Raw genomic sequence first — 25502 nt, 5'->3', positions numbered from 1 at the left:
TTAGCCACCCTAATTGCCCCTGAGACGGTGGTGATCTGCTTTGTAAATACAACTGAGTGAGCTGCTCGACCGTTTCAGAGGGCAGCTAAGAGTCAACCACGTTGCTGTGGGTCAGATGTGGGGCAGGTAGACCAGACCTGGTAAAGACAGCAGATTTCCTTCCCAAGAGGACATTGATGAGCCAGATGGCTTTTTACAACAGTCCAGCAGCTTCATGGTCACCGTTATTGATGCTAGCTTTTGATCCCCGATTTGTTTAATTGTAATTAAGGACAGCAGCAGAACCATTGCCAGCACCTGTTGGCCAAAAGCATGGGATTGATGATTGTGATCTGAAGTTATTGAAATCAGAGTTAATCACGAAGGGCTGTAAACTGTCTTATTGAATAATGAGGTGCAGTTTCTCGAGGTTCCACTGAGCTTCTTTGGAAAAGGTGTAGGGGACTAAGGACAGAAAGGTCAGAATGGGAATGAGGCAGAGAATCAAAATGGCAAACAAATGGAAGCTCGAGATTACACTAGCGGACTGAACAGAGGCGTTCAGCTGCGGAATCATTAAATACGGATTTGGCCTCACCTAAGTAAAGGAAACCGCATCATGAGCAGCGCATGTAATATACTAAATTAAATGAAACACAAGTAACTATATTGCCGTTCCTTCACCATCACTGGGTCAAAAACCTGGAACTCCTTTCCTAACAGCACTGTGGGTGTACCTACACCACATGGATTACAGCGGTTCAAGAAGCTAGCTCACCACAGCCTTCTCGAGGGCAATTAGGGATGGGTATCAAATGCTGGCTATTTGCTGCTCCTCATCGGTGAGTCTTTGGAATTATCATCTGGGATCTTCTATTTAACCCAAGGATTCTTGCACAAGTACGCAGGTGTTGTGTGGGCAAAGAATCTGTCCAGCAGGAATGGAAGAGCATACTGATGCACAATGTGTAAAGAATGTTTACAAATGTCTTCAGGCAAGATATCAGGTGCCCAAAGAACCTCACTACAATAGTAATTGCACCTTCAAGGAAGAGGGGAGAGAATTTGAAGCGGTGAAAATAAGAGCTCGTGATCTTAACCTTCTCAGCACGAGGGGCTGAGGAATGATCAGCCATTTTCCTACAGAGATTGGAGAAGCAGGAGCTCTGGACTGTTCCTGTCCCTGGTTCCCTGAGCTCTTCCAACCCAGCGGTCTGATGTTGCATGGGATGGGAAAACTTAAAGGAAAAGAGAAACAAGCAGGAAGGTGGGAAATATTTAGAAAATCTTTGGGAAGGGTTTGTAGTGAGTGATATGTATGCAGAAGTTATTCCAAGTGTAAATACAGTGGTATGGTTTTAAAAAAAAAACAAGCAGCCTGGAGTCAATGGTGCAGAATGGAAATATTCAGTTTCACGGTTTCAGTAAAGTCTGACAATTTATTTCATCTTAACTGCTGCTTTTGATTCATCTGAAAAGAACAACGTTTCTTAAGCTCTCCCTTGTTTGAGTTCTGGGGGTGGGGCAGTGGGGGGTGGTGTTGGTGGGGAGAAGGTGCAACAAGACAGCTCTTCTGGCTTCCTATGCCTTTGTGCCAGGCCACCTCAAAACTCAATCCGATCTACGTGTGAACCAAGCCTTGCAGCTACTTCACTTTTGAACCACTGGTTGTTTTCCTTTCTGAAAAAGCAGTTTTTGAGCCCTATGCCAAACTCCCTCGAACATTCTAAAAGAAGTGATATCCCTTCACCAACTCAGTCACTTTGGACTTTTCTCTAGAATTGACGAGCAATTTTCCCTCATTATATTTGATGAGTGATTTCCTCAGCTTCTGGCTTCCTTCCAAAGTCCGGCAGAGAAGGGGCCATCATCTCAAGGCTCATTCAACTTTCAGCTCCTGCTGCAACTATATAGCCAACTTATTTTTCCTCCTCCATCATCAGCTTTCATTGTACTATCTCTTCTTGCTCATTCTTTATCAAGACCTCTGTCCTGTGGAACTCTTGACCTCCTTAAATCTTCCTTTCCTCCTCCAGTTGGAAGATTTCCAATCCTGAGCTTGGCATATTCCAGTCACAATTTCTTCATTTGCCTTGTCTTCGCTCCCAATCTTTCAACTTCAGCGATGTTTCTGGAATTCAGAAAAAATGATGGCTGCTGTGTTTTTTTTGTCAAACTGCCCAGCAGGAATGGTAGAATTTGGATTAAATTTAAAGCATTAGAAATTTTGAAGGGTCAAGGATGTGTGTTAGAGCGCTGGATACAGTGAGGGAGGGGAAGAGAGCCTGGTAGCTTTGGAGAGGAGCTAGAGAGCTGGGAACAAGGCAATGTGAGGGTGCAGGGGGTGGTGTAGAGCTGGGAGCAGGGATTAGAGAGCTGGGTATGCAGGCGGGAGGGGTAGAGAGCTGGGAACAGGGGACATGGGGGTAGAGACCCAGGTATAGGGGAGGGTGGGCAGAGAGCCAGGAACAAGCTGAGCGGGGGTTAGAGAGCCGGGTATACGGGAGGAAGCAGATATAGAGCCAGGAACAGGGGGGGGCCGGGGGAGGGGGTGGACAGCTGGGTATAGTCAAGGAGTGGGGTGGTAGAGAGCTGGAAATGGGGAGCGGGGATTAAAGAGCCAGGTATAGGGGAGGAGGGGGGTGGGGAGATTGTGGTAGAGAGTCGGGAACAGGGGGATCAGGAGGTGTAGAGGAGGTGGGGGATGGAGAGCCGGGAGGGGGGTGGGGGAGAGCCAGGAGTGGAGGAGGAGGAGGTAGAGCCAGGAGTGAAGGGTGGAGCTGGGTATAGGGGAGGAGGGGGGGGTGGTTAAAGAGCTGGGAGAGGGGTTGGACCCAGGCATAGAGGAGGAGTGAAGTAGAGAGCCAGGAGTGGGGGGGAGGAGGGAATTGTGGTCAATGCATGCCATCAAGGGGCCCAAAGAACCCATCCTAAGCGAGTTGTGGAGGGAGTTTCAAGACATTCACAGTCATAAGGCAGGGGTTAGTGAACACAACAGGGATTCCATGGGTGGTCATTCCTGGTCTCTCAGTTTTCAGACTTTTTTTTGTCTTCGCCCACTCTCATCCTAGCTTTGAGAAACATTTAGCCTTGTAGAACAATGGTCCTCCAAGGATGTCTTGCACTGATGTCAATGATTCAGACATGACTCTGTGAAGTTGTGTGCCCTCTACTGTGCCCCATTTTGGACCTCTGGAGACTTGTTAATTTGACTGGACCTTGTGTGTGTTTTTGTACTGGAACGGTTATAATTTCTGAATCAGTTTACTGGCCACGGTCTGACAGTACATTGTCCTGATTTGGCATTATTCCCATTCCAGTAATGCTGATAGCGGAAAACCAGATGCACAAACCCTTTATTTGCACTGTGCACTGTTGGGTTTGTGTAATGTTCATGTATCTGTGTGGGCACCAGTTTTAAACAGTGTATAAGTGATGCTGACTGGCCAGAGATGACTCACCCCCTTTTGTCTTTTGGCCAGTAACTCCGATAGAATGCTATGTTCAGCATGTGTCAAAATCATTTCTGGATTTGGACAGAAACCATTGATTGCTGGCAGATGTTGAAACCCTCATGAACAGCAGAGCAAAGATTTTCAGGAGGAGTTCTTTCTGAATCTCTCTGCACAAAATGGCTTAAAGTCAAATTTTTGAAGAGGACATAGGTTCATTAGACTAGAGTTTCACTTCTTATTTTTTAGGCCTTGAGATATGGCTCTGGAACCTCTTCCAAGCGGCTGTTCCTTGTAAGTCTATTCTGAGAGTGCTGGCAGGCTATTGGGTTGGTTTCTGTAGAATTAATAGTGGACTCGAAACGTTAACTCTGTTTCTGCTGCCACTGACGCTGCCAGACCTGCTGAACATTTCCAGCACTTTCTGTTTCTATTTCAGATTTCCAGTGTCTGCAGTATTTTGCTTTTATTTGTCTCCTTTTTTGCATGGATTAAGCCCAAACATGCCCCTTCCAATGTCCCACAGGTTCACCACCCCTGCTTTCAATGGTTCTGTCTACAGGATTACAGTGTTGAGCAGTATGGGTATGTTCTTGTATAGTGCCTTCAATACAGAATTTGCCATTGTCCACTTACACTGATAAAGAATTGGGTTATGCAGAGTTCAGTGGAAGTACTTTTATAAAATATCTTTCCATATCCCTCTTCTTGTGACCTCTGGTAGGGTAAGGTTCCCAGGCTGTTGCCCAATTGGAGATGCTTGATGAACAAACCTTGTGGCTGTTGTCAGGTTCTTGACCCTTCTGTATCTCTCTCAGCCATTCACATGCATTCTTTCCAACTGACATCAGTGGGAAGCAATCTGTACCAGACTCCCACAACTCCCCACAAATCCTGGGCACCGAAGCAGATTGGAGAGCCTCGGCTGAGAGTAACCAAATTCACCTAGGTCAGGCATTGAACTGGAGACCTTCTGGAAGCTTCTTTTACAGGTTTTGTGGTAGAACCTTCCTTTAGTAGGTCATTGCTGTTTCTATTTTGCACAAATTATTGAGAAGATGAGTAAGGCTGCTTGCCTGAAACATTTGCGCTTCTTGAGAGCATGCTTTGATGTGTCAGTTAAATCAGATATGTCACTTCATAGTTGAAGGCCTGCTGGTCATATGTAATATTTATCACTCTGAGTGCTCCATTATAAATAGCTCTATTTGGATTCTGAGCTCTCCCAGCCGACTGCTGTATGAAGATTTCCCAGCAAACTGATCTACGCACCCAGAATGATACTGAGCCGGATAGAGCATAAAGTCCCAGTTTCAATCCCTAGCCTGTGCTGAATTTGCTAGGCTCATCCATTTGAGTGACTACAGTTGGCCAGGGTGCTACTGGGTCTGGAATGGCCTAGCGCCAGCTTGGCTCGCTTTCCACTGACCCTCTGCTGCTAAGAGACTGCAGCTGTGTAAATGTTGGTGAGGAGAATATCGGGCGTGATTGTGTTGCACCTCAACATCACCCCCCCCCCCCCCCACCCACCCACCCGCTGAGTTGCATAGCTGGTAAGCACACGAGATCTATGATAACGCATGAAGAGTTTGCTTATTTGGGTGAGTTGTCAGGAGATTTTGGCTCTTGTGGATTGGCTCCTAGAAGAACACCATGCTCCCTCCTCACCCCCACCATCCTCCCTACTACAGAACTGACCATACCAAATGCCCTAACAGAGAATCCTCTCAATTGGCGCTGTTGAGTGTTATATGCTGTAAGCTCCCAAGAGTAGAAACTGCTGGATTCTTTTTGACAGGTTGTATTGTTACAGAGTCAGATTTGAATCCTGCATCTATGAGCATGTGAACCTGGTCTGGTATTAAGAGAAGTGAACTGGAGCCGTTCAGATTGTGATTGATTTGAGCCCACTATCAGCTCATTTGCTGTCATGTTAGAGCTTGCACAAAGATTGTGCATAAAATAAAATCATTTGTATCGACATAACACCATTTACAACCTCAGGTCCTAAAGTACTTTACAACCAATGAATCACTTTTGAAGTGTAATCATTTTTGTAACGTAGGAAACGTAGCAGCCAAATTGCGCACAGCATTGTCCCACTAACAACTGAGATAATGACCAGACCTGTTGATGTTGATTGAGAGATAAATATTGGCCAGGAGACCAGGAAGAACTCTCCCTACTCTTCAAAATCGTGTCATCGGAACAAGGCAGCAGAAATAACATATATGTTAAAACTCTCCACTATGTGGAACTATACACCTGATAGCATCTGGAAATACTTAGCATGTCTGGCAGCATCTATGGAGTGAGAAACCAAGTCAATATTTCAGGCCCCTTTCTGAGAAAAGGTTATTTCCCTTGTGTGTTTCTCTTTGCCTGACTTGCTGAGCATTTCCAGCGTTTTCTTGTTTCAGATTTCCACTATCTGCAATATTTTGCTTTTTTTCTGCCCGTTGATTGGCAAGATACTCTCATACTATATTCTTAACATTTTGCCAGATCAGCTAGAAACACAAGACGACAACTTCAATGTCTACGTATATATTTTACATCCTATTTTGTTGCACCTCTTTGTTCAGCTTCCGGATGGGAGATGTGCAAGAGTATTCTGGGTGGCTCAACGGGGATTTTCAGTGCAAGTTGGTCAGAAGGAAAAGCCCATCTTCTTCCACACTCGATGCATTGTCACACCACTGCCTCGAGACCCGGCCTCCCTCCCCTTCGCTTTCCTGTGCAGGATACGGTTTGCAAATTCACTCCCACTTTATTGTGCTCCAGCCATTAGGTACGAGCGGGGTGACCACAGTGAACCAGAGTGACAAGTATGTGGGAGGCTGGGGTGGGCAACCCCCTCAGCCCAGCCTGGCAATGGAATCATCCTGGCATTGTTTACCGTGCTTTGATCAGTGTTGCCTGGGAGACTGTGCTCTGGTGACAGCAGCTGCTTGCGGAGCTGATTGTTTAATTAATCTGTCAGTTTAGATGCAGAGACGCTGATTTTTCACACCAGCCAAGGAGCAATTACTATCGTCAGAGTATAATGGATGCAGGTGTTCTGTGACTTGGCTTCTTAGGGAATGTGGCTCCTTCTCTGATCTGTCAAATTACAGTTTGATCATGATTAATGGGAGTGTTGGATAATTTAGCTGGAGGAATATGGAATATCTTTACCTAACAATAGAATCCATGTTTTTTAAAAATTAAAAATGTTAATGGCCCTTGTCTACAGCAAGGCTTCTTTCAGCTGACTCAGAATCCTTTACACGTGTTTACTCCATGCCTGTTGTGGTAGCTTCCATGCTAATGTGAATCTCTATGGATCAGTTGGTGTAGGAAAGGTAGGAAGGGATGGGTAAAACGCTCAATGGAAAAACAGGAGGCTGCTTGTGGTTTCTTCATAATTAGTAGACTGCATGGCCAGAGACCCATCTTTCTAAGCTTCCTGTTCCTGTTATGTCATCCACGGGTCATTAATTACAGAGCAGCGCAGGCATTCTGCCATTTTTCACTTTGCAATTTTGGGCTTTTTCTGCTGTGAAGATGATCGATCCCAATGCACCACTCAAATTTCCACCTTCGACCAAGCCATCCAGGTGATGGTGAGTGAAAGCTCTCTTGGAGGGGGCAGGAATCAAATCCCAAATTAAATGACCAATCCCTCTCAGCCATGTGTGAACCTTTAAGTAATTCAAGTAGCATTGGTCAAGGCTGGGTGCACATTGCTTTTGCTGTTGGTCACTGGAGAAGTGTGTATGTCAGGGTTGGGAAATTCCATATAGAGTACATCTTAGACATTGGTAGTACAGCTGGTGCTGCACCTGTTGTAGTCAGGACTTTCTCAGCAGCCTACATGGAATCCTTGGAGAAAATTCTTTCTATTCAGGAAGGACGTTAGGAAGCAGTTTTTGACCAGAGTAGTAGAAATAATTAATTCATTCCCCCAATGGCTGTGAATGATGGATCATTTGGAGCCTTCAAATCTGAGGTTTCATCCACTGACAAAGGGAGCCTTATTTCTTCAGGGCTTGTCTGCGTTGTGTATGTATGATATATTTGAACCTCAGAATTGCTATAGGAGAAAATACCAAGGTCCACCTGGTTTGCCTTCCACCATTGCCTTGTAGCAGTCTGCCTAATTAAACTTAATGGGCAGAATTTTTCACTCGGTGTGCGGGCACGCGCCCGGCCCACTCAAACGTGAAATATCATGCGATGACGTCGGGTGAACGTCCCAATGTCATCACGCAGTTGGCGATATTTCATTTGGCGGGCACGCACGAGAGTCGGAAGCCGACAGTTAAATGGCCTATTAAGTCCTTTAAGTCGTAATTAACTGAGATTTTTCATTGCCCTTCCATTGTTATGGTTGGTGGGCAAATCGGCCATGTGCATTTTTCAAGAAACCTCATCACGGCGGGATGAGGTTTCCAATACTAGTTTTAAAAAAATTAAAATGTTTGGATGGAATTTTCATCATCCATATGTTCCGGTGACTGATTCTGATGTGTGGACATTTTCTCCTGGTTTTTAAAATCTTTTTTTTTGTATCTTAAATACTTCAGCTCCCTGAAGCAGCTCTCTGCTTTCAGGGAGCTTTCATTCCACGCTCCCCTGCGCCCGGGCTGACTTCAGCGCTCACCCTCCTCTCACTCCCACCCTGGCAGCGCCGAGCCTTTCAGCGCTGCTTTCATGCTGGCTGTTAATTGACCAGCTCGCGTAAAATCGCAGTCAGGGGCCCGTTCCCTGGCCGCTCCCAGGCATGCCTATCATGGGCACCCGCCGAACTAAAGATCTTGCCCAATATGATTTACGTAAATTGACACTGTGTAGTAGCTTTTAGTCTGGACAAGACTGATTAAATCTGAATGGGCTAAAAGTGCAGAGAAAGCCACACTTAAATTCTGTAATTCTGTTTACCTCATTTGCGATTAATTGTGGAACTTCAAACAAGTGCACTGCCAGTCCTTGTCTGCTCGCTGTGATTTAAACAGGTAAGTGTTCTGAATACCTGAACCATGACCAACATGCCCAACAGTGATTGCAGGCATCCTGCAACTCAGCTCATGGGTACTTGGAGACTGGGGCCCACACTATTCAGGCTTGATTTCTGGATATACTTTCTCATGATCTTTCTTTACTTGAATAGTTGCCTTTTCCATCACTCTGTTCCAGTTGTATAAGGGAAATCAAATCAGCATCGCAAGCACTAACATTAATTATTTAAAGGTGTAGTTTTAAGTGCAGCTGAAAAATGAAGAACAAGGTCTCTTCCACTCTTGCTCAGGATAATATTTCAAACCAAATATAAAGTGGTGGGGGGAGGTAGAATTAAACTATAATAAATTAATAGATGTAACCTGTATTTACCATTCACGCTGGGAAATTCTCCTTGCTCTTTTCCACCCTCCTCCACCCCCAAAGGGAGTAATCCTGGGGAATTCTTCTATGGCCACATGGCACCAGCCACTTTCCATTGTTTCATGTCATCCTCTTTGTGCTGGTGTAGATCATGAGTGTTAGCAGGCTGATAGACCATGGAAGTCATCACAGCCAAGCCTGACTCCCAGCCGCCCCACCACCACCACCTTGGGCAAGTTAGGATGGGAAATAAAGTGATGCCTGCACCCCAAGAATTAAAAATAACATACTTAACAGAGCGCAGTGAGGAGCAGGATGCCAGTTCCTTATGTCCCTGGTGGTCTAAATGTGTACGGAGAAGGCATAGTCCAAAGGTTAGAGCCAGGAGTGAAATTAGGAAACACTTCCACGCACAGGGTGGTAGAAGTTTGAAATGCTCTTCTGCAAATGTCGCTGGGGAAGAGGTGAGTATAAGGTCACAGATCAGCCATGATCCCATTGAATGGCAGGCTGGAGGAACTCAACTGTTTCCAGGTTCCCAAGCCCCTGTCTGAGCACACATGGGTGCTGAGGTAAAGTGCATCACTATCCTGACTCAAATTAATAGAAGCTGCAGGTTCAACCTCTTTGGTCTATATGGCTGTTGGACATGATTTTACCATGAGACAACATATTTGAAACTGGAATATTTTTCAGTTTACAGTGTAGGAAAAGTACTGTGTGCATATGCAGATCTTGGATGTGGAACAAAGCAAACACCAAACTTGTGATGCAGATAATTGGTCATCATCAATTAAGTTTTGAGATTTTGCAATAAACGAGAATTGTGCATGTTCAGTGCCGTTCATTTATTGTTTTCTTATTCGTTCCTGGGAAATGAGCATCACCAACATGGCCAGCGTTTATTGCCCATCCCTGATTGCCCTTGAGAGGGTGCTGGTGAGCTGCCATCTTGAACTACTGCAGTCCATCTTCAAAGATTTTAGGCGTGACCAAAAGCTTGATCCAAAGCTTGGGTTTTTAGGAGGGTGTTGAAGCACGAGAGGGAGGTGAAGGGGTTTCTGGGAGAGAATTCAAGAGCACGGACCTGTGACCTTGGAGCCATTCCATTACTGTTGGAGGTGGGAGAGATCCAAATGGGGGAGTTGAGCATAGAGATCTAAGAGGCACTATCACGTTCAAACATTTTGGAGAGGAAGGGGTTGGAAATGTGGCGGTGGGTAGACAGAATAAGTGTGCTTTTGAAAAGGGTGGGGGTGCGGTGACGGGGACTAATTACAATGTCAGTTAGAATTTGTCAGGAAGGCAAGTTGTATGTTCAGTTTGGTAGGAATGGGGTCAAGGAAGGAGGAGGTTGGTCTAATGGACAAGATGGGACAGAACTAAATAATAATTATAGGCTAGGTTGCGGGGAGGCTTGGCTTTGTAAAGATGGTTTGGGGGAAGCAGCTGAATGGATAGTCTCTATCATGGCACCAGATAATCCATAAGCATTTAAGACATTTAAGGAGGCTGTTGATGTTGAGAAAAGGAGCCAGTGCTTTCCTTTGTCCTCCAGGATGATCCTAGAACAGTGGTCAGTTTTGGTACAAGCGAGTGAGGACTTGGATGTGGCAGAGTTAGATCTGGTCATCGTAACTGAAATGTGCAGTGAAGACCCCAACTCAATAAGAGCCTAAGGTCTGGTAATGTGCCAGCCTTTTGTTGCAAATCATCTGAAAACAAATTCAGGGTTGACAGGGCTCGTTTGACTGCTCTACACTTGAATATCGACACCACTCTAGTTGCTAGGACTGTGTGCCCTGGATATCTCATGAGGATCCAGTGACAAGTTAGAGAGATCACATGACCAGCCAAAGCGCATTCATGCTGTCACAATCCCATGCAAGGGATTGCCAGATAGCAGTTCCTGCACATTTCCCAGATGTGATTCTCTGAACACAGTAGAAATCTTGAGCAGCAGCAGCAGCAGCTATTGGACTGGTGACTTTTCTCCCAAGCAACTGTTGTTTTTAATAGCTCATAATAAACATGAAGGCTTATCTCACTCATCCAGTCATTTAGGTGCAATTTCTGTCCATTTCTAGCTCCCACTGGCTTAATGTTAGTGTTGTCAGATATTTTGCTCCTTTTTTTTGATTTTAAGTATTATATTTTAAATTGTATCTAGCATTGTAGAGAACAGATGTCATTTGTTTAACCCAGCAGTGTGCAGTAGTTGCTCTCCACGTTGGGTTTTAGATGACAGTTCTACCTCATTTACAATTCCCATTTAACAATCTGTTTTGGTCAATATTTCTGCTTATTTAAGGTAAAGGATCTCAATAGTTTGGTCCTTGCAGGATGGATGCTTTTCAGATCCCCAGTTTCACCATTCAGCACTATACAGTCAGGTTTAATATAGATGTGAAATAAAGACCTCTATGTTACATCAACCATATACCTCAATGCCAAGAATTTGCTGCTGTACATTTCCTAATTCTCTATCTCTGGGAAGTGTGCCAAAATGAATGGAGTTTGATGCTTGGGCCCTGTGTCCATTGGGAAATGGCTTGGCTGTAGGACCATGACGTGATCTTAATCCAATCAAAGTGCAGTGTGCTGACCCAGTACCCCACAGCATTTGTTTTTAGGGACCCAGGCATCACTGATTTGCCTTCATGCCCTGCTTTGCAGATCACTGGCAGTTAGTTTGCAACAAGCTTCTACTCTGGCTTTGGCACGATAGACCACTGCTGCTTTAAAATGTGGGTCTGTGCCAATCTGCGAGCTGTCTATTCATTAATGGTGAGTAGCGGGAGTGGGTGGAAGATGGTGGGGAGGTGGGTGAGGAGACCAAATCCCATTAGATTTTACGCTGTTAAACACATAGTCGGCTCAGCAAGTTTCTGTTTTCCCTTATCGCAACAAAAGATTACATTTTGTTTACAAGATTCGTGCAGCACATTGATGCTGCGCCTTTAACAAACCTCCCCCCATCTTATGAATTTAGGGAGCTGTGACCTCTCAGTCCCACACCAGTGTCATTTGTTGCATTTACTGTCAAGGCAGCAGTAACACTGTATGGTAAGTCACTGCTAGATCATTCTGCTTCAATGCCATGCATCGCTCCTGTGTGGTCTTAATTCATTGCCTGGTTTGTTCCCACTGTACATTGACCTCTAGGTTTCACTCTAGAATTAGAGTTAGAGGATAGGTGTTCTTGTATAGGTGTTCTCATCATACCCTTCACAACATCCATGTCAGGTGTTCACAGATATATTAAGAATACAGTAATCACCAATAGTGTCAAAGATGAAACCTAAACTAAACAGCAATACGTAAGACAAAAGCCTGCCTGTTTTAACCAGGAAATTCAAAACATATTGCAGTTCTAAGCTTGGTGCGGTTGTTTGACCAGATCTTTGAATTCCAAAGTATTTCCCCCAACACTCACTCCATCCTTTTCCACAACTGGCATGTGTCAATTCGCATTTACCATAGCATTACCTAATGCACAGTTATCATTCAACACTGATTTGCCTGCTCTGTCCTTGGATCTGCACTAACTGTGTAACTTATCAGATCAATGATCTTTCTCAGGCAGGTGTTTCTGCAAAGCCTTCCAATGAAGAGAGCTTTTCTGCCTGTTCTGTGTCTGAGAAATACTTGCGGTCAGTTGAAGTTCTCTGACCAAAATGTCTTCTAATTCTGTTTTGCTTTCAAAACGTACCACTGTTTTCACTGCATTTTATAGATAATGAAATAAAGCAAGCCTTTATTATGGTTACACTTTCAATACATATGAACATATGGAATAGGAGCAGATGTAGGCCATTCGGCCCCTGTTCTGCCGCTCAATAAGATCTGTTTTGTATTTCGAATTCCACATTCCCATCTACCCCCGATAACCTTAGATTCTTGTTAGGCAAAGGAATCAATCTACCTCTACCTTAAATATATTCAATGTCCCTGCTTTCACCACCTGAGGAAGAGCGTTCCAAAGTCGCACAGCCCTCAGAGAAAAAAAATTCTCCTTATCTCTGTCCTAAAAGTGCAACTCTAAATTTAAAACAGTGCCGCCTAGTTCTGTACTCACCCACAAAAGGAAACATCCTTTCCACATCCATCTTGTCAAGACCATTCAGGATTTTATATACTTCGATCAAGTCACCCCTCTTCTAAACTCCAGTGGAAACAAGCCCAGCCTATTCAACCCACTCATTCCAAGTATCAATCTGGTAAACCTCCTCTGAACCACCTCCAACGCATTTACATCCTTACTGCCCACAATTCGAGATGTGACCTCACCAATGCCCTGTATAACTGAAGCATAACATGCTTACTTTTATGTTTGATTCCTCTCATAGTAAAGAATAGCATTCCATTAACCACCTTGATTATATGCTGTACCTGCATACGAACTTTTTGTGACTCATACACTGGAACACCTAGATCCCTCTGCACCTCGGAATTCTGCAGTCATTCTTCGTTTAAGTAATATTTTGCTTTTTTCTTCTTCCTGCCAAAGTGAACAACTTCACATTTTCCCAATTATACTCCATCTGCCAGATTTTTGCCAACCCACTCAACCTATCTATATCCATCTATAAAATCCTTATGTCTTCTTCACAACATACTCTCCTATCTGTCTTTGTGACATCAGCAATCTTTCAGTCTTTTAACAGACTCAATTAACAGCAAAAGCTAAAAGTTAATATTAATGCAATATCAAGATTAACCCTTTCCTGAATTAGAGTTTGAAAAGCTCTGACCAGATATGACTCAAATTGAAAGATAAAGTGGGAAGGAATTACATTGCGCCAGTGAAGCTTTTAACTGTCATTTGGTCTTGCCACTGACCTGTTCCATATCCCCACAGCTAAGCTCAGGGAAAAAAACTCTTGGGGAATTGGGAAGGAATTTCCCAGATAATTAGATAAGGTGGTGAGTCTTAACTTTCCTTGGGAAAGAGGGTGCTGCTAAGAAAGATTCAATATGTCTGTGTTAACTTTTTTTTATACTCTAGGGCCTCGAACATTGGAATGTTCCCCCTCGACTCCCACCATGAACTCCTATTTCTTCAAGTTTATGATCAACTTGCTGAAGCAATTCAACAACGAGAAGCGGCTGCTGGAAATACGGGGGGCCTTCATCATCCGGTAGGTGCACAGTTTGTTATATCATGTTTAGCGATCTGGTATCCATTTTCCTCATACATTCTGAAGCATTCATGCTATGTTTTGAGCATAAACATAATTGAGTCAATGACCTGTGGAAAGTTTTAATAGGGAATGCAATTAACCTTGTGTATGTTTAGGGTGCCTTTAAGTTCATCTCATCATTTTATGTTGACAAGATGAGGAATATATCCAAACTCAAGGGTGCCTAATTTTTCTGCTGTCCCACACATTCTCTTCTAATTGACTTCAAATGTTTTAACCTTCCCCATTGCTGTGCATGGTATTGGAATTATTTTTTTATGTTTATCAAGGTGAGGCAGCCATCCATGCCCAGCATCAAGCACTCTCGTATGAATTATATCAGAGCTTTGTAGACCGTAAAGCTCTCTACCATAAATGGGCTTTAGTATTTGAGCTCAGCCTAGAAACATAAGGAATTACCATTCATTGTGGATCATTGTAATATGAAGACTCAACATTGAGATTATCTTTAAGGCATAACCCATTGCATGCAACTGTAATTTAGCAACAATGGTCCATTGAGATAGATGGTGTGAGATGTAAAGCCTCACTGGTGCAGTAGTGAGGGTCACCTTCTGAGATTAGTGTTGATTGCGTCTTGATATTGGGCGGCGTTAAAGGGAGCTTTACTGTGTGTCTGTTACAAGCTACGCCTGGTCTGAGAGTACTTAATACTAGCATGGTACATCAGAAGAGGAAATGTTCTGACCTCCCTTAGGCAGAGTAACTGAACACAAACGTTCACCAAATAAAGCAAGCTAACCACCAGGAGCTTTATGCATGAGCTCTGATTATCTGTTCAACCACCAGTTGCATGTTTCTGCTTTTATGGTTGGTTCGTCTAGAGATTTTGATTCCATGATGCTGGGATTCTTCAAGTGCGGACTTGTTGAATTTTGTTTGCTAGGAGGATCATTGGCTTCCCCGTGTAGGCCGGGTACTGATGGGTGGTGCAATGAGAACACTGATCCAATCCTCTTGACAGTGGGCCCTTTTAAAACATTTCTGGACTGGCCAAGGCTTCTGTACAGCCAGCCAATGTCAGTGGGGTTGCCAAGACCATCCAGACTGCAGCTGTGGTACAGTCCAAACAATGATTCACATTGTCAAGGTGTATCTGCTGGCTAAGCTTAAAGGTGGGCTTAAATAACTCACTGATAAGGCTATTGCTTTGGCTCTGTGACTTATGCCCATGCTAAATAAAATAAATACAACCTAGAAGTGAATAATAATGGATGGGCAGTTGGTTCCTTGTGGATTCAAGCAGCTACGATGCTGGAAGCTTTTTCTCTCATTGACAGCTTTTTGCTGGGCCATTGAATTTACAGCCTCATTCTCCCCTGATTTACAAATTTGTACAATTTTAATTTCTTATGTTTAACATAATATTGTACAGAATATTGTTCAAAGTATTATCCAACTCTGCTACAGGGTTGCTTTTAAAATTATTAACCCACTTTTGTGAAGAACTGGACAAATCCTTACAACCAATATGTTCTTCACCTTGCTTTGGGCTGGTCTAGTTATCGGTAACAGTGCACTGAGGGATTCTTCCCCAAATACTGGAACTTTACATCAAAGAAAGAACTGGCATTGATATTGAGTCTTTCACAATCTCAGGATGTTCCAAAGTGAGTCACAGCCGTAAGAAGCGTGAGGCAGTGCAAGTCCCAGCTTTTGAGTAGACCCACACAATAGCCAGTCACTTACTTTGCTATTATGACTCTCCTGGTAGATTCGCAGTCCAGTAACTGTAACCCAGAGAATTTAGGCACATAATTAGTAAGAGGCAGGTTTTGAGAAATCTCGTGCCCTCCATACAAGTGTAAGAAGTGGTCCAGGAGCTTCAGGTTTAAAGAAAGAAAGCCTTGCCTTGATATAGCACATTTCACAACCTCAGGGCATCCCAAAGCATTTCCAGCTAGTCAAGTACTTTGGGTTATAGTCACTGTTATGATGTAGGAAACACAGCAGCTAATTTGCATGCAACAAGCTCCAGCAAACAACAATGTAATAAAGATCAGATGATCTGTTTTGGTGATGTTGCCATCATCAGCTGTGTCACCTTGGACCCAACTAGACCAAAAGACTAAAAGCTTTATTCCCCCGCTTCCCAACGAGGATACTCAATATCTCATCATTACTTCTGTCCCAGTTTAAATTGGTTAGTTCTCCCGATTAAAGCATTTGATTCCTTCCCTCAAATTACACAATCACAAACTTGTTCCCACCCCATGCAGTGTTTCTGAAATGCAGCCTTACTCTGGTGCATTGCCTGTCTTGCAGGCATTCATGGTATTTATAGCACTAGGGAATCTATTGTGAAGCCTGTTTCTAATTAAATTGAAAAATGTACAGTCTTTTTTAGTGTAGGACATGTGCTCACTTTTTAAACAGGTTGCAACTTTAGGAATTAGTGGGCAAAATCTGTCTTTTCATTCATTTGCATATGTAAACGTGGCTTGGTGGGCAATGTTTCTATTAACATGGTCCTGGTTTTGATCAAAACCTCGCTTATAGTTTTTTGTTATTGGTGCAACTCTGAATATTTGGACTGACCTGACATTTAACCCAACATCACAATAGACAAAAAAATTGTGGAGAAAAAAAACGGAACCTTTCACATTTTGAATGGTTTCCTAAGAAACGAGTAGACAATTCCCGTAATATGTCTTTATTGTCTCTCCATACTTGATGTGTCAGCAGGATGTTCAGGGTTTTAGCACTAACCCCATAGGATGAGCCTTCAAAGTTGCTGATTCCACTTTTGGCTGTGGAAGATGACAGTGATTAATGCCCTAACTGTATGAATAATGGCACTGACTGTCCGAACAGATGGTTATGCTTGAGATTTTTATATAATAGAGTCCCCTCCATTTTGACTTTAAAGAATCTGCCAAGGCATCTTGTGCTTGCAGGAGTTCTATATACTCTGACTGATAAACCCAGTTTGCCAGGGTAGTATGTTTGTCCAATCACAGTTTAACTTGATGAATTTTCAGGCTGTGCTGTTAGCTGATCTCAGTCATGGCTACAATTGTGGTGCTAAAATTCACCTTAAAAGTCCCTACATAAGAGAAGAAAACATCTTCCAGACTCTTGTTCCTGTTTGCTCTCTATTGAGCGCTGCTGGAAAGTTTGCTGATATGGACATTAGTTGAGGGTAGCACTGAGCCTGCCTTTAGCTGACTATGGTTGAATAACCTACTAACATTCATTGTCTAGACTTGGATATGAAGCTTGGCTATTCGATTGAAACGTCAGAGGGCTGCCTGATTCTATTGCTTTTCCTTCCCGTCATACTCATCTCACCTCAAAGTCAACAAAAACCTCTCTCAACTCATCCTCAGTCCAGTGCTTACTGACATAATCAATGGCTCTCTCTCTTCCGCTGCTGCCACCCTGCACTCAAGACTGCAAAACTCTCTCATCAGCCTTCCTTGGGATGCTCAATCCGATTTCTACCCTCTGCTTAGCATTGAGACTATGCTGATTGAAGCCTCCAACGTTATCCTATGTGACTGCCCACAGTGCATTATCCCTCTTTATCCTCCCCATAGCTTTTGGCAGAGTCCATTGCTCCATTCCTCTGCACTGTCTCTATTCTGTGTCCCCCCCTCAGTAGAACTGCCCTGGCTTGGTTTTACTCCTACCTCTTCCAAGGAATCAGACTTATTTTCTGTAATAAAAGCTCAAAGGTCACAAACCTAAAATATTAACCCTGTTTATCTCCCCATTGATGCTACTGGACCTTCTGAGTCTTTCCAACATTTTCTGTTTTTATTTCAGATTTCCAGCATCGCAGTATTTTGCTTTGATATATTTTCTGCAATGTCTTCCCCTCCCTTCCCCCACATAGTCAGCTCAGTGTGTCCAGCGGCTCCTCCTTTGGCCCTCTTCTTTTTCTTGGCTGCATGCTGCCTCACTGTAGCATTTATGGACACGGAAACAGCTTTTGTGTGCGTGCTTATAACATCTACCAGTAACTAGTTGCCGCCACTCCACTTCTTGATCATTGCTGACCTATTTAGCTGCTTAGCTAGCACCAGTTCTTGGATGAGCAAGAATTACTTTCAACTTAGTGCTGAAAGACCCGAGCTATTCAACTTAGCTTGTACCTATCCACCACTCCTCCCAACTGACCCTCTCCCCCTCTCCAGCAGTTTGCTTATCTGATGATGTGCATCATTGGTGTACTTTGTTCGATCCTCCACTCGCTGTATCTGCAGCCTTAACTATCTCCGCTACAACTGCCGCTGCAACCCATCACCACCAGTTAGGGGTGATGACTGAAGGCAAGATGAGGCTTTTAAAGGAGGGAAGCGGTGCAACCTCTTCAAAGATGGAAGGATGTGGTAGGCCAAAGCTGGCAGGCCTAAAGTGTGTAGTGAGATCTAGGGGTAGATGAGCTTACAGAGATAGGGATGTACATGGCCATGGATGGAGTTGTAAATGGGGACCAGGATTTTTAAAACTGTGCATTATAGGAATAGGAAACTAGTAAATATTGGTGAGTGATGGAAGCTAACAGGTTGAAAGTAGAGGGTGTATGAGGAGCATTCAATCCTACTTCTGTTAAGCATTCTCTGCTCTGCTATCTGTATAAACCCCTCTGCTCTCTTTTCCTTCAAAAACACCCTTAACACTGACACTTTGATCTGGCCTTCAGTCACCATTCTTTGTCCTTTATTTACCATTGCTCAGTGTTGGGTTTATTTTTGTTCCCACCCATTGTGAGGCTCTTTGTGGTGTTGGTTTTTGTAAAAATGCTGTACAGGTGCAAGTTGCTGAGATCAGAACCCAGTTAACGCAGCATTGATTAGCAGTGAACTTTGGGGGCTTCCTGATCTGCATGGATCAGTTTTATGTGGGATTGACTATACCTCTGTCCAATTAAACAAAACTCTGGGTGGTTATTAGGCCCTGAATTGAAGCTCCATGCCTGCTGGGCAGTGTTGCCTGCCTGCTTTTTTTTTTTGTGTAGCTGGGCACCTAAGTTTGACTAAGTAGATATTTTTTCCCAAGAGGTACATCTCAGATGGAGCCTTTATTAGGCCTTCTGATGTATTTCTTCGATTGGATTCCTGTGTGTAGCGCATCCCTGCTGTGAGTTAGAGATCACTCCCACCACTGAGATTAATTGGAACTGTTATTGCCTGTCAAAGCTCACACAGCTTTATGAAGCCTGCGTTTATGTGGAAAATCGGTTGTCATCACATCCAGACTTTTTAAGTAGTGGTCTGATGTGGCATCCATGGAAACGGACTGAATTTTCATTCCAATGTACATCAGTAAACAAAATCAGTAAACTGATATAATCTGGGCATTAAAAGGTACAGAAGTGATATAATCACACATTTTGTGGCACTTCAATTCCAACACCCATGAACTCCGCTCCTGTTTGTGCTCGTTCTGTGTTTAGTCAGGAGCAGATATATTTTGACAGATGTTGCAGAGAAACACACTTGGTTGTCGACTAATTGGTTCTCAACCTTGTTGAAGAAACAGTTGTCTCTGGTGGGTTTGTCTCATCAGTGGAGGGCGTCCTGCTAACGCAACAGAGTTTTAATCATCTGCTATGTTCCTCGACAGTTAATCAAGCTACTGCTCTCTAACTAGAGTGGAGGGTTTGAGATACCTGTTAAAGGCTTCCTGGCAAGTTGACACTAACTTGACAAAGTTTATAGTTCAATTAAAGTCTCCCCATGATAGCTTGAACTTCTTGCTGTTATAAATAGAGCACTGAAAGGGTTTGTAAGTTGTTTCTTCCTCTGACAGTATCTGATACTCTCCATCCCTGCCTGAGAAGGTCCCCAGGCATCCTGCTCATAAGGCTCACTCAGTTCCACACTATAATAGCTACAGAAAGAAAAGCTTGCATTTTGCAATGTCTCCAAAGCACTTTCCAACCAGGGAAGTGCTTTTGAAATGTAGTTATTCTTATAATGCAGGAAACGCTGCAACCAATTTGTGCACAGCAAGATCCCAAAATGTTATAATGACCAGATAATCTGCCTTTTGAATGGTGTTAGTTGAGGGATAGGTATCACCAGGATGCTGGGAAGATTTCTCATGCTCCCCTTCGAGTTAGTGCCATGGGATCTTTTATGTCCACCTGAGACGGCAGACAGAGTCTCAGTTTAACAGTAATCCCAAAGATGACACCTCCAACAATGCAGCATGCTCTCGATATTGCGTTGGGAGCGGCAGCCAAGCTTTTGTGCATAAATCTCTTGAGTGTGACTGTTTACAAAAAAAAAGCTGGTGTGTTCTTGTGTATAACTGTTGCAGTCCCAGTGCTTGAAATGGGAAACTGGCACACTGCAAACAAAGAGAATTCACGTGGGTGAACATCAGCCTGGCCTGTCCATGCATACACCTAGTTTTTAAAGGCAGCAGTCAAATACTGGAGTTTTCCTGTCTTTTTTTGTCCCTCAAAATTACTGAGCTGTTGACCCCCCCCGAGACCAGACTGTCCAATTGAAAAGCTGAGGCAGGTCACCAGATTCCTCTGGCCTTGGCTCCAGCATGTTCCCACAGTAGAATGGCTGAATTTCAGAGCTACCACATCCCATACTTTGGCACCGCTTAAAGCCTACAGTGTGGCATCCAAGTACATTCATGTCAACCTGCTGGACAGGAACAGCTTTGGGCTTGCTGGAGACCTGAGTGTTCCATATACCCAGCTTAACACTGGCTTCCCATTCCCCAACACATTCAACTGGTTACGGGGAGAAGGCGGGAGAATGGGGTTGAGAAACTTATCAGCCATGATTGAATGGCGGAGCAGACTCGATGGGCCGAATGGCCTAATTTCTGCTCCTATGTCTTATGGTCTAACTCCAACTTCTTGTCCTTTAAAGAACAAATCTAACCTAATATGAGAGCCACATCACCACTAGTTGTCCAGATGCTAAACAGCAAGATTTGTCTAAGATTACTAACACAATCTCACTCCATTTCACCTCCTCCATCTGCCTGTTCTCCTTATACCTAATTGTGAAGCTCTTGGGACATTTGAAGGTGATTTATATGAATGGATGTTGTAGTGGGATACAGAGACGTTTCCTCATAATTATTCCTTCATTGTCTGGCCCCCACTTCAATTTGTACATCCAGAAGATGATTAAAATTAATGTGAAACTTCAATCGTACATCATTTTGAAGGTGTCTAAATGCTTTTAAATGGGACAAAACAGTTCAGGCTACAGAAATGAAACATAGGCAGATCGATGGTCTAGCATGCTATTTGCAACTATCTGAGCATTTATGCTGGTGCCGCATTCCTTTGCATTCTTTGGAATGGAAATGTCATTTTTTTCTAACTGCGTCAGTGCTTTAAGCTAACCACATATTGCATTAATAACATTGCAGACAAAATTAAATTTACAGGAAGAACTAGAATTTGGCAGGAAGAAGTTTGTCTTCCTGCCATCTAATGAGAATAATGACTGTGACTCTTTAACTCGGGTATATGGGGGGGGTCATTAGCTTCATGTTAAAGTTCAAAAACCGAAGTGAGATCTCTCATGAGGGCTCAGTTGGTAAAGGTCAGTGTGTAACTGAGGTAGACAGAGCAGAAGATCCGAACACCATCCCTTATTTGTGCTTAGCTGGCTGGTCTCAAATGGGGCCGCAGAAAAGGGTTCTTTACCATTGGTCCTTGTGCCAGAGGATTATGGCAGGACCCTGTTGAAATTGAGAGAGGACAGGCTTAGGCTCAGCTGTGAGTCCCTCCATGCCAACTCTTGCTGGCCTCGTGCACGAAGAATGATCTTGTGGGTGAACCTGGTGCCTGGGGGACCACTCCTTCAGGAGCGAGACCGGGGAGAGAATTGACCCAGAAGAAAATTAATCGTGTGGCTAAGTGGTGTAATTCAACGAATCTCCTCAGATTTTCCCCCATTTGGTTTGTCCTAAGAATGAGCATATATAGAAATGTTCATGTGTCTGTAAAAGATATTACCTCAAAGTCACAAAGGCATTTATTAAATGCTGAAAGACCTAATGAACCTGGAGGGAGGACAGCTAGGTGGTGTGATTCGAGAGTTGGTGAACACACAGGGGAACACTGGCAAATCTAAAGCCAGATCGGAAATCAGTAAAACTTGTACAAGAATAATACATGGGTCAAAACACTATTGCTGTCTTGTTGTACACCTTTAAAGAAGTGTCCAGTGTATCTGGTTAATTTTGAATTTGGGTGAGATGGTGGTGTAGTGGTAGTGTCACTGGACTCATAATCCAGCTATTGCTCTGGAGACATGAGTTCAAATCCCACAACAGCAGCTGGTTGAATTTCAATTCAATTAATAAAATTTGGAATTAAAAGTTAGCCTCAGTAATAGTGACCATGAAACTTTATGAAAGGAAATCTGCTACTCTTACCCGGTCTGGCCTACATGTGACTCCAGATCCACTATAAAGTGTTTGACTCTTAACTGCCCTCTGAAATGGCCTCACCACTCACTAAAGGGCAGTTATGGATGGGCAACGAATGCTGGCCTTGCCAGCGGTGCCCTCATCCCATGAAAGAATTTTTTTAAATGTGGCACTGGCACAGATGAGTGGGATATTTGTTGCAGTCCTGGGAATGTAATCCGTTCCACATTATGGGTCAGGCCTGAAAAATAATGTGTTGATGCTCTGGAGTTTTCACTTTTAAGGTTCTTCACTTTTAAGGTCCCAGAGAACTTTGAGGTTTAAAAGTTAAGAAGTTGAGCTTGTGCTTTGGGAAGTAGTGCTTATGCACGAAATGCTGGCATATGAAAACAAAACATATGGAATAAGGGCATGAAGTTTTTTTTTGTCTGACCATGTTGCCCAGGGTCCCCCTGCCAGAATTAGACGTTGGAAAGAAGGAGGCTTGATGAGTTGAACTTGTTCTGTATGTTTGGCCCTCGTACATCTGCACTCAGTCCACAAGCACCAATTTTCAATGTCAGAATTCTTGGAATTTCCTGGTGCGTTTTTATGATCTGCTGCGACAGTGTCAATACTTTTGATAACAGAACCTAGCTAACCGTTCATCACCTGTCTTGAATATCCAAGGAAATAGTTGGGGATGATGGGGACAATGCTGAGAGTCGGGATGGTTGTGAGGGGAATGGGGTCAGTACTCTGCCTATTGTAAACAGCCGAAGGGATGTGTTGTTTGATACGATCCGCCAGTCATTGGGGTATACGGCCTACATACCTGGCATTGCATCAACACTGAAATTCCTATACCACATTACTCATTTATGTGGTAAGCAGGATGTCTTTTTGGCTTGATGGAAGCATCCTGTTAGTGGAAAACATCATTCATCTTGCCAGTGCATAGTAGCAGCATGAAATGGCTACACTTCCAGGGTAATTCAAAGTAGATTGAGCACTTTTCAGGACTAAAGGTGGCAGCCTTGGGCCCATTCATGAGTATGAGCGATACACTGAGCAATGACCTGTTCAGGGTAGCCACTATTTGTGCAACAGGTGAAGCTCGCCATTTCTGACTGTACTCAACCAACCTGTACTTGCAAAACTCAGAACATAATGTCTAACGTTAGCAGTGATTCCAAGATTGGACAGCGCTTGCTGAACAATCCCAAAAGTGCTAAGAATTACACTAACCACCAATTTAAGATCATCAGTTGGGCTCGCAATGCAGCTCACTAATGCTTGCTCTGTAGGCAAAAGGAACATGTCCATGCGTTGCACCTCTTTTGAATTAAAAATGCCATGGGGGATAATCATTCCCTGGTACATTCTCCATGGCAAAGCTTCGACTTGCCAGCCAATCAGCACCCTGTTATATTTTTTATATATTATATTTTTTCATTCTGAATGGATGCTGCTGACAGGACCAGCTTTTATTACCCATCCCTAATTTCCCTTGAGAAGGTGGTGTGGACAGCTGCTTTCTTGAACTGCTGCAGTCCATGTGGTGTAGCTGCCCCCTCAGTGCTTAGGGAAAGAGTTCCAGGAATTTGACCCATCGACAGTGAAGGAACGGCAATATATTTACAAGTCAGGATGGTGTGTGTGTGGTGGGGTGGGGGGGACTTGCAAGGAGATGGTGTTCCCATGTGCCTTTGTCTTTCTAGGTGGTCGTGTCATGGGTTTGGAAGGTGCTGGCGAAGGAAACTTGGCAAGCTGCTGCAGTCCAACTTGTCAATGGCGCTCACTACTGTCACTGTGCACTGAGTGAATGTTTAAAATGATGAATGGTGTGCCAATCAAGCTGGCTGCTTTGTCCTGGGTAGTGTTGAGCTGCTTGAATTATGACAGAGCTGTTGGAGAGCATTCCATTACACTCCTGACTTGTGCCTTGTAGATGGTGGACAGGCTGTGGGAAGTCAGTAGCTGAGTCACTTACTGCAGAATTCCCAGTCTCTGACCTTTTTTAATCAAAGTATTGTGTGGCTAGTCCAGTTATGTTTCCGGTCACTGCTGACCCCAGAATTTTGATAGGAGTTCGATGATGGTAACAGTGTTGAATGTCAAGGGGAGATGGTTTGATTCTCTTGTTGAAGGTGGCATGAATGTTACTTGCCACTTAGCACCCCAAGTCTGAATGTTGTCCAGGCTCTGCTCATGCAGACACGGACTGCTTAGGAGTTATGAATGAAACTGAACACTAATCATCAGCCACCATCCCCACTTCTGACCTTATGATGGAGGGAAGGTCATTGATGAGGGTTGGACCTGGGACACTACCCTGAGGAACTCCTGCAGTGATGTCCTGGGACTGAGATGATTGATCTCCAACAACCACAGCCATCTTCCTTTGGCCTGTGTGTCTCTCCAACTCATGGCAAGTTTCCTCCTGATCCCAATGAACTTTTTTGCTGGGGATGTCATATTTAGTCAAATGTTACCTTAAGGTCAATGATAGTCACTCTCGCCTCACCTCCTGAATTCAGCTCTTTTGTTCAGGTTTGAACCAAGGCAGTAATGATGTCTGGAGCCAAGTGATCCTAGCGGAATCTAAACTTAGTCAGTGATACCTTCCACCACATTGCTGCTGATTGAGAGCAGGCTGCTTGGGCATTAATTGGCCAAACCCTGCGTTTTGTGGATGGGGGAGTTTTCTGCTTTGTCAGATAGTTGCCAGTGTTGTAACTGTACTGGAATAGCTTGGCTCGAGACGCAGCTAACTCTGAAGTGCAAGTCTATAGCACTGCAGCTGGAATATTGTGGAGGCCCATAGCCTTTCCCATATCCAGTGTGTCCAGCTGTTTCATGTGGAATGCCATTCATGACTAGCTGTGAGAGGACTGCAGAGCTTTGATCTGATTCGTTGGTTGTGAGAATCGTTAACCACTCCTGTTTTCTTTTCTGCCCCTTAGTTTCTGTGGAGCTTGCTGCTGTGTTGTGCAGGAATGAAGCTTCACAGGTTCTGCAAAGCATGAGCCAATTCAGGAGATTATGAGGCGTGTAAGCAGAACTTTCCGTCTGTTGAGACTTTTGGGCAAAGGACCCAGATCTGGAGGGCAGTGAAGGACGCACAGTAAGCAGTTGTGATGAAGTGACATTGAGCTTTGGT

The 25502-nt window shown here is 43.9% G+C and overlaps 1 protein-coding gene across 3 annotated transcripts in view; it reads left to right on the top strand.

The window, feature by feature from the left end:
* The window catches only part of vac14 (vac14 homolog (S. cerevisiae)), a 353410-nt gene that overhangs the window by 150140 nt on the left and 177768 nt on the right, over window positions 1-25502 (top strand). For all 3 annotated transcript variants that reach the window (XM_078543974.1, XM_078543973.1, XM_078543975.1), the window contains exon 15: window positions 13804-13936. In XM_078543974.1, coding sequence (XP_078400100.1) covers window positions 13804-13936 — 133 coding nt within the window. The remainder of the gene's footprint in view (window positions 1-13803; window positions 13937-25502) is intronic.

The sequence above is a fragment of the Cetorhinus maximus genome, chromosome 6 (genome assembly GCF_964194155.1).
Source record: "Cetorhinus maximus chromosome 6, sCetMax3.hap1.1, whole genome shotgun sequence".
In the NCBI taxonomy this organism is placed as follows: Eukaryota; Metazoa; Chordata; class Chondrichthyes; order Lamniformes; family Cetorhinidae; genus Cetorhinus; species Cetorhinus maximus.
This window is presented reverse-complemented; position numbering and strand designations above follow the sequence as displayed.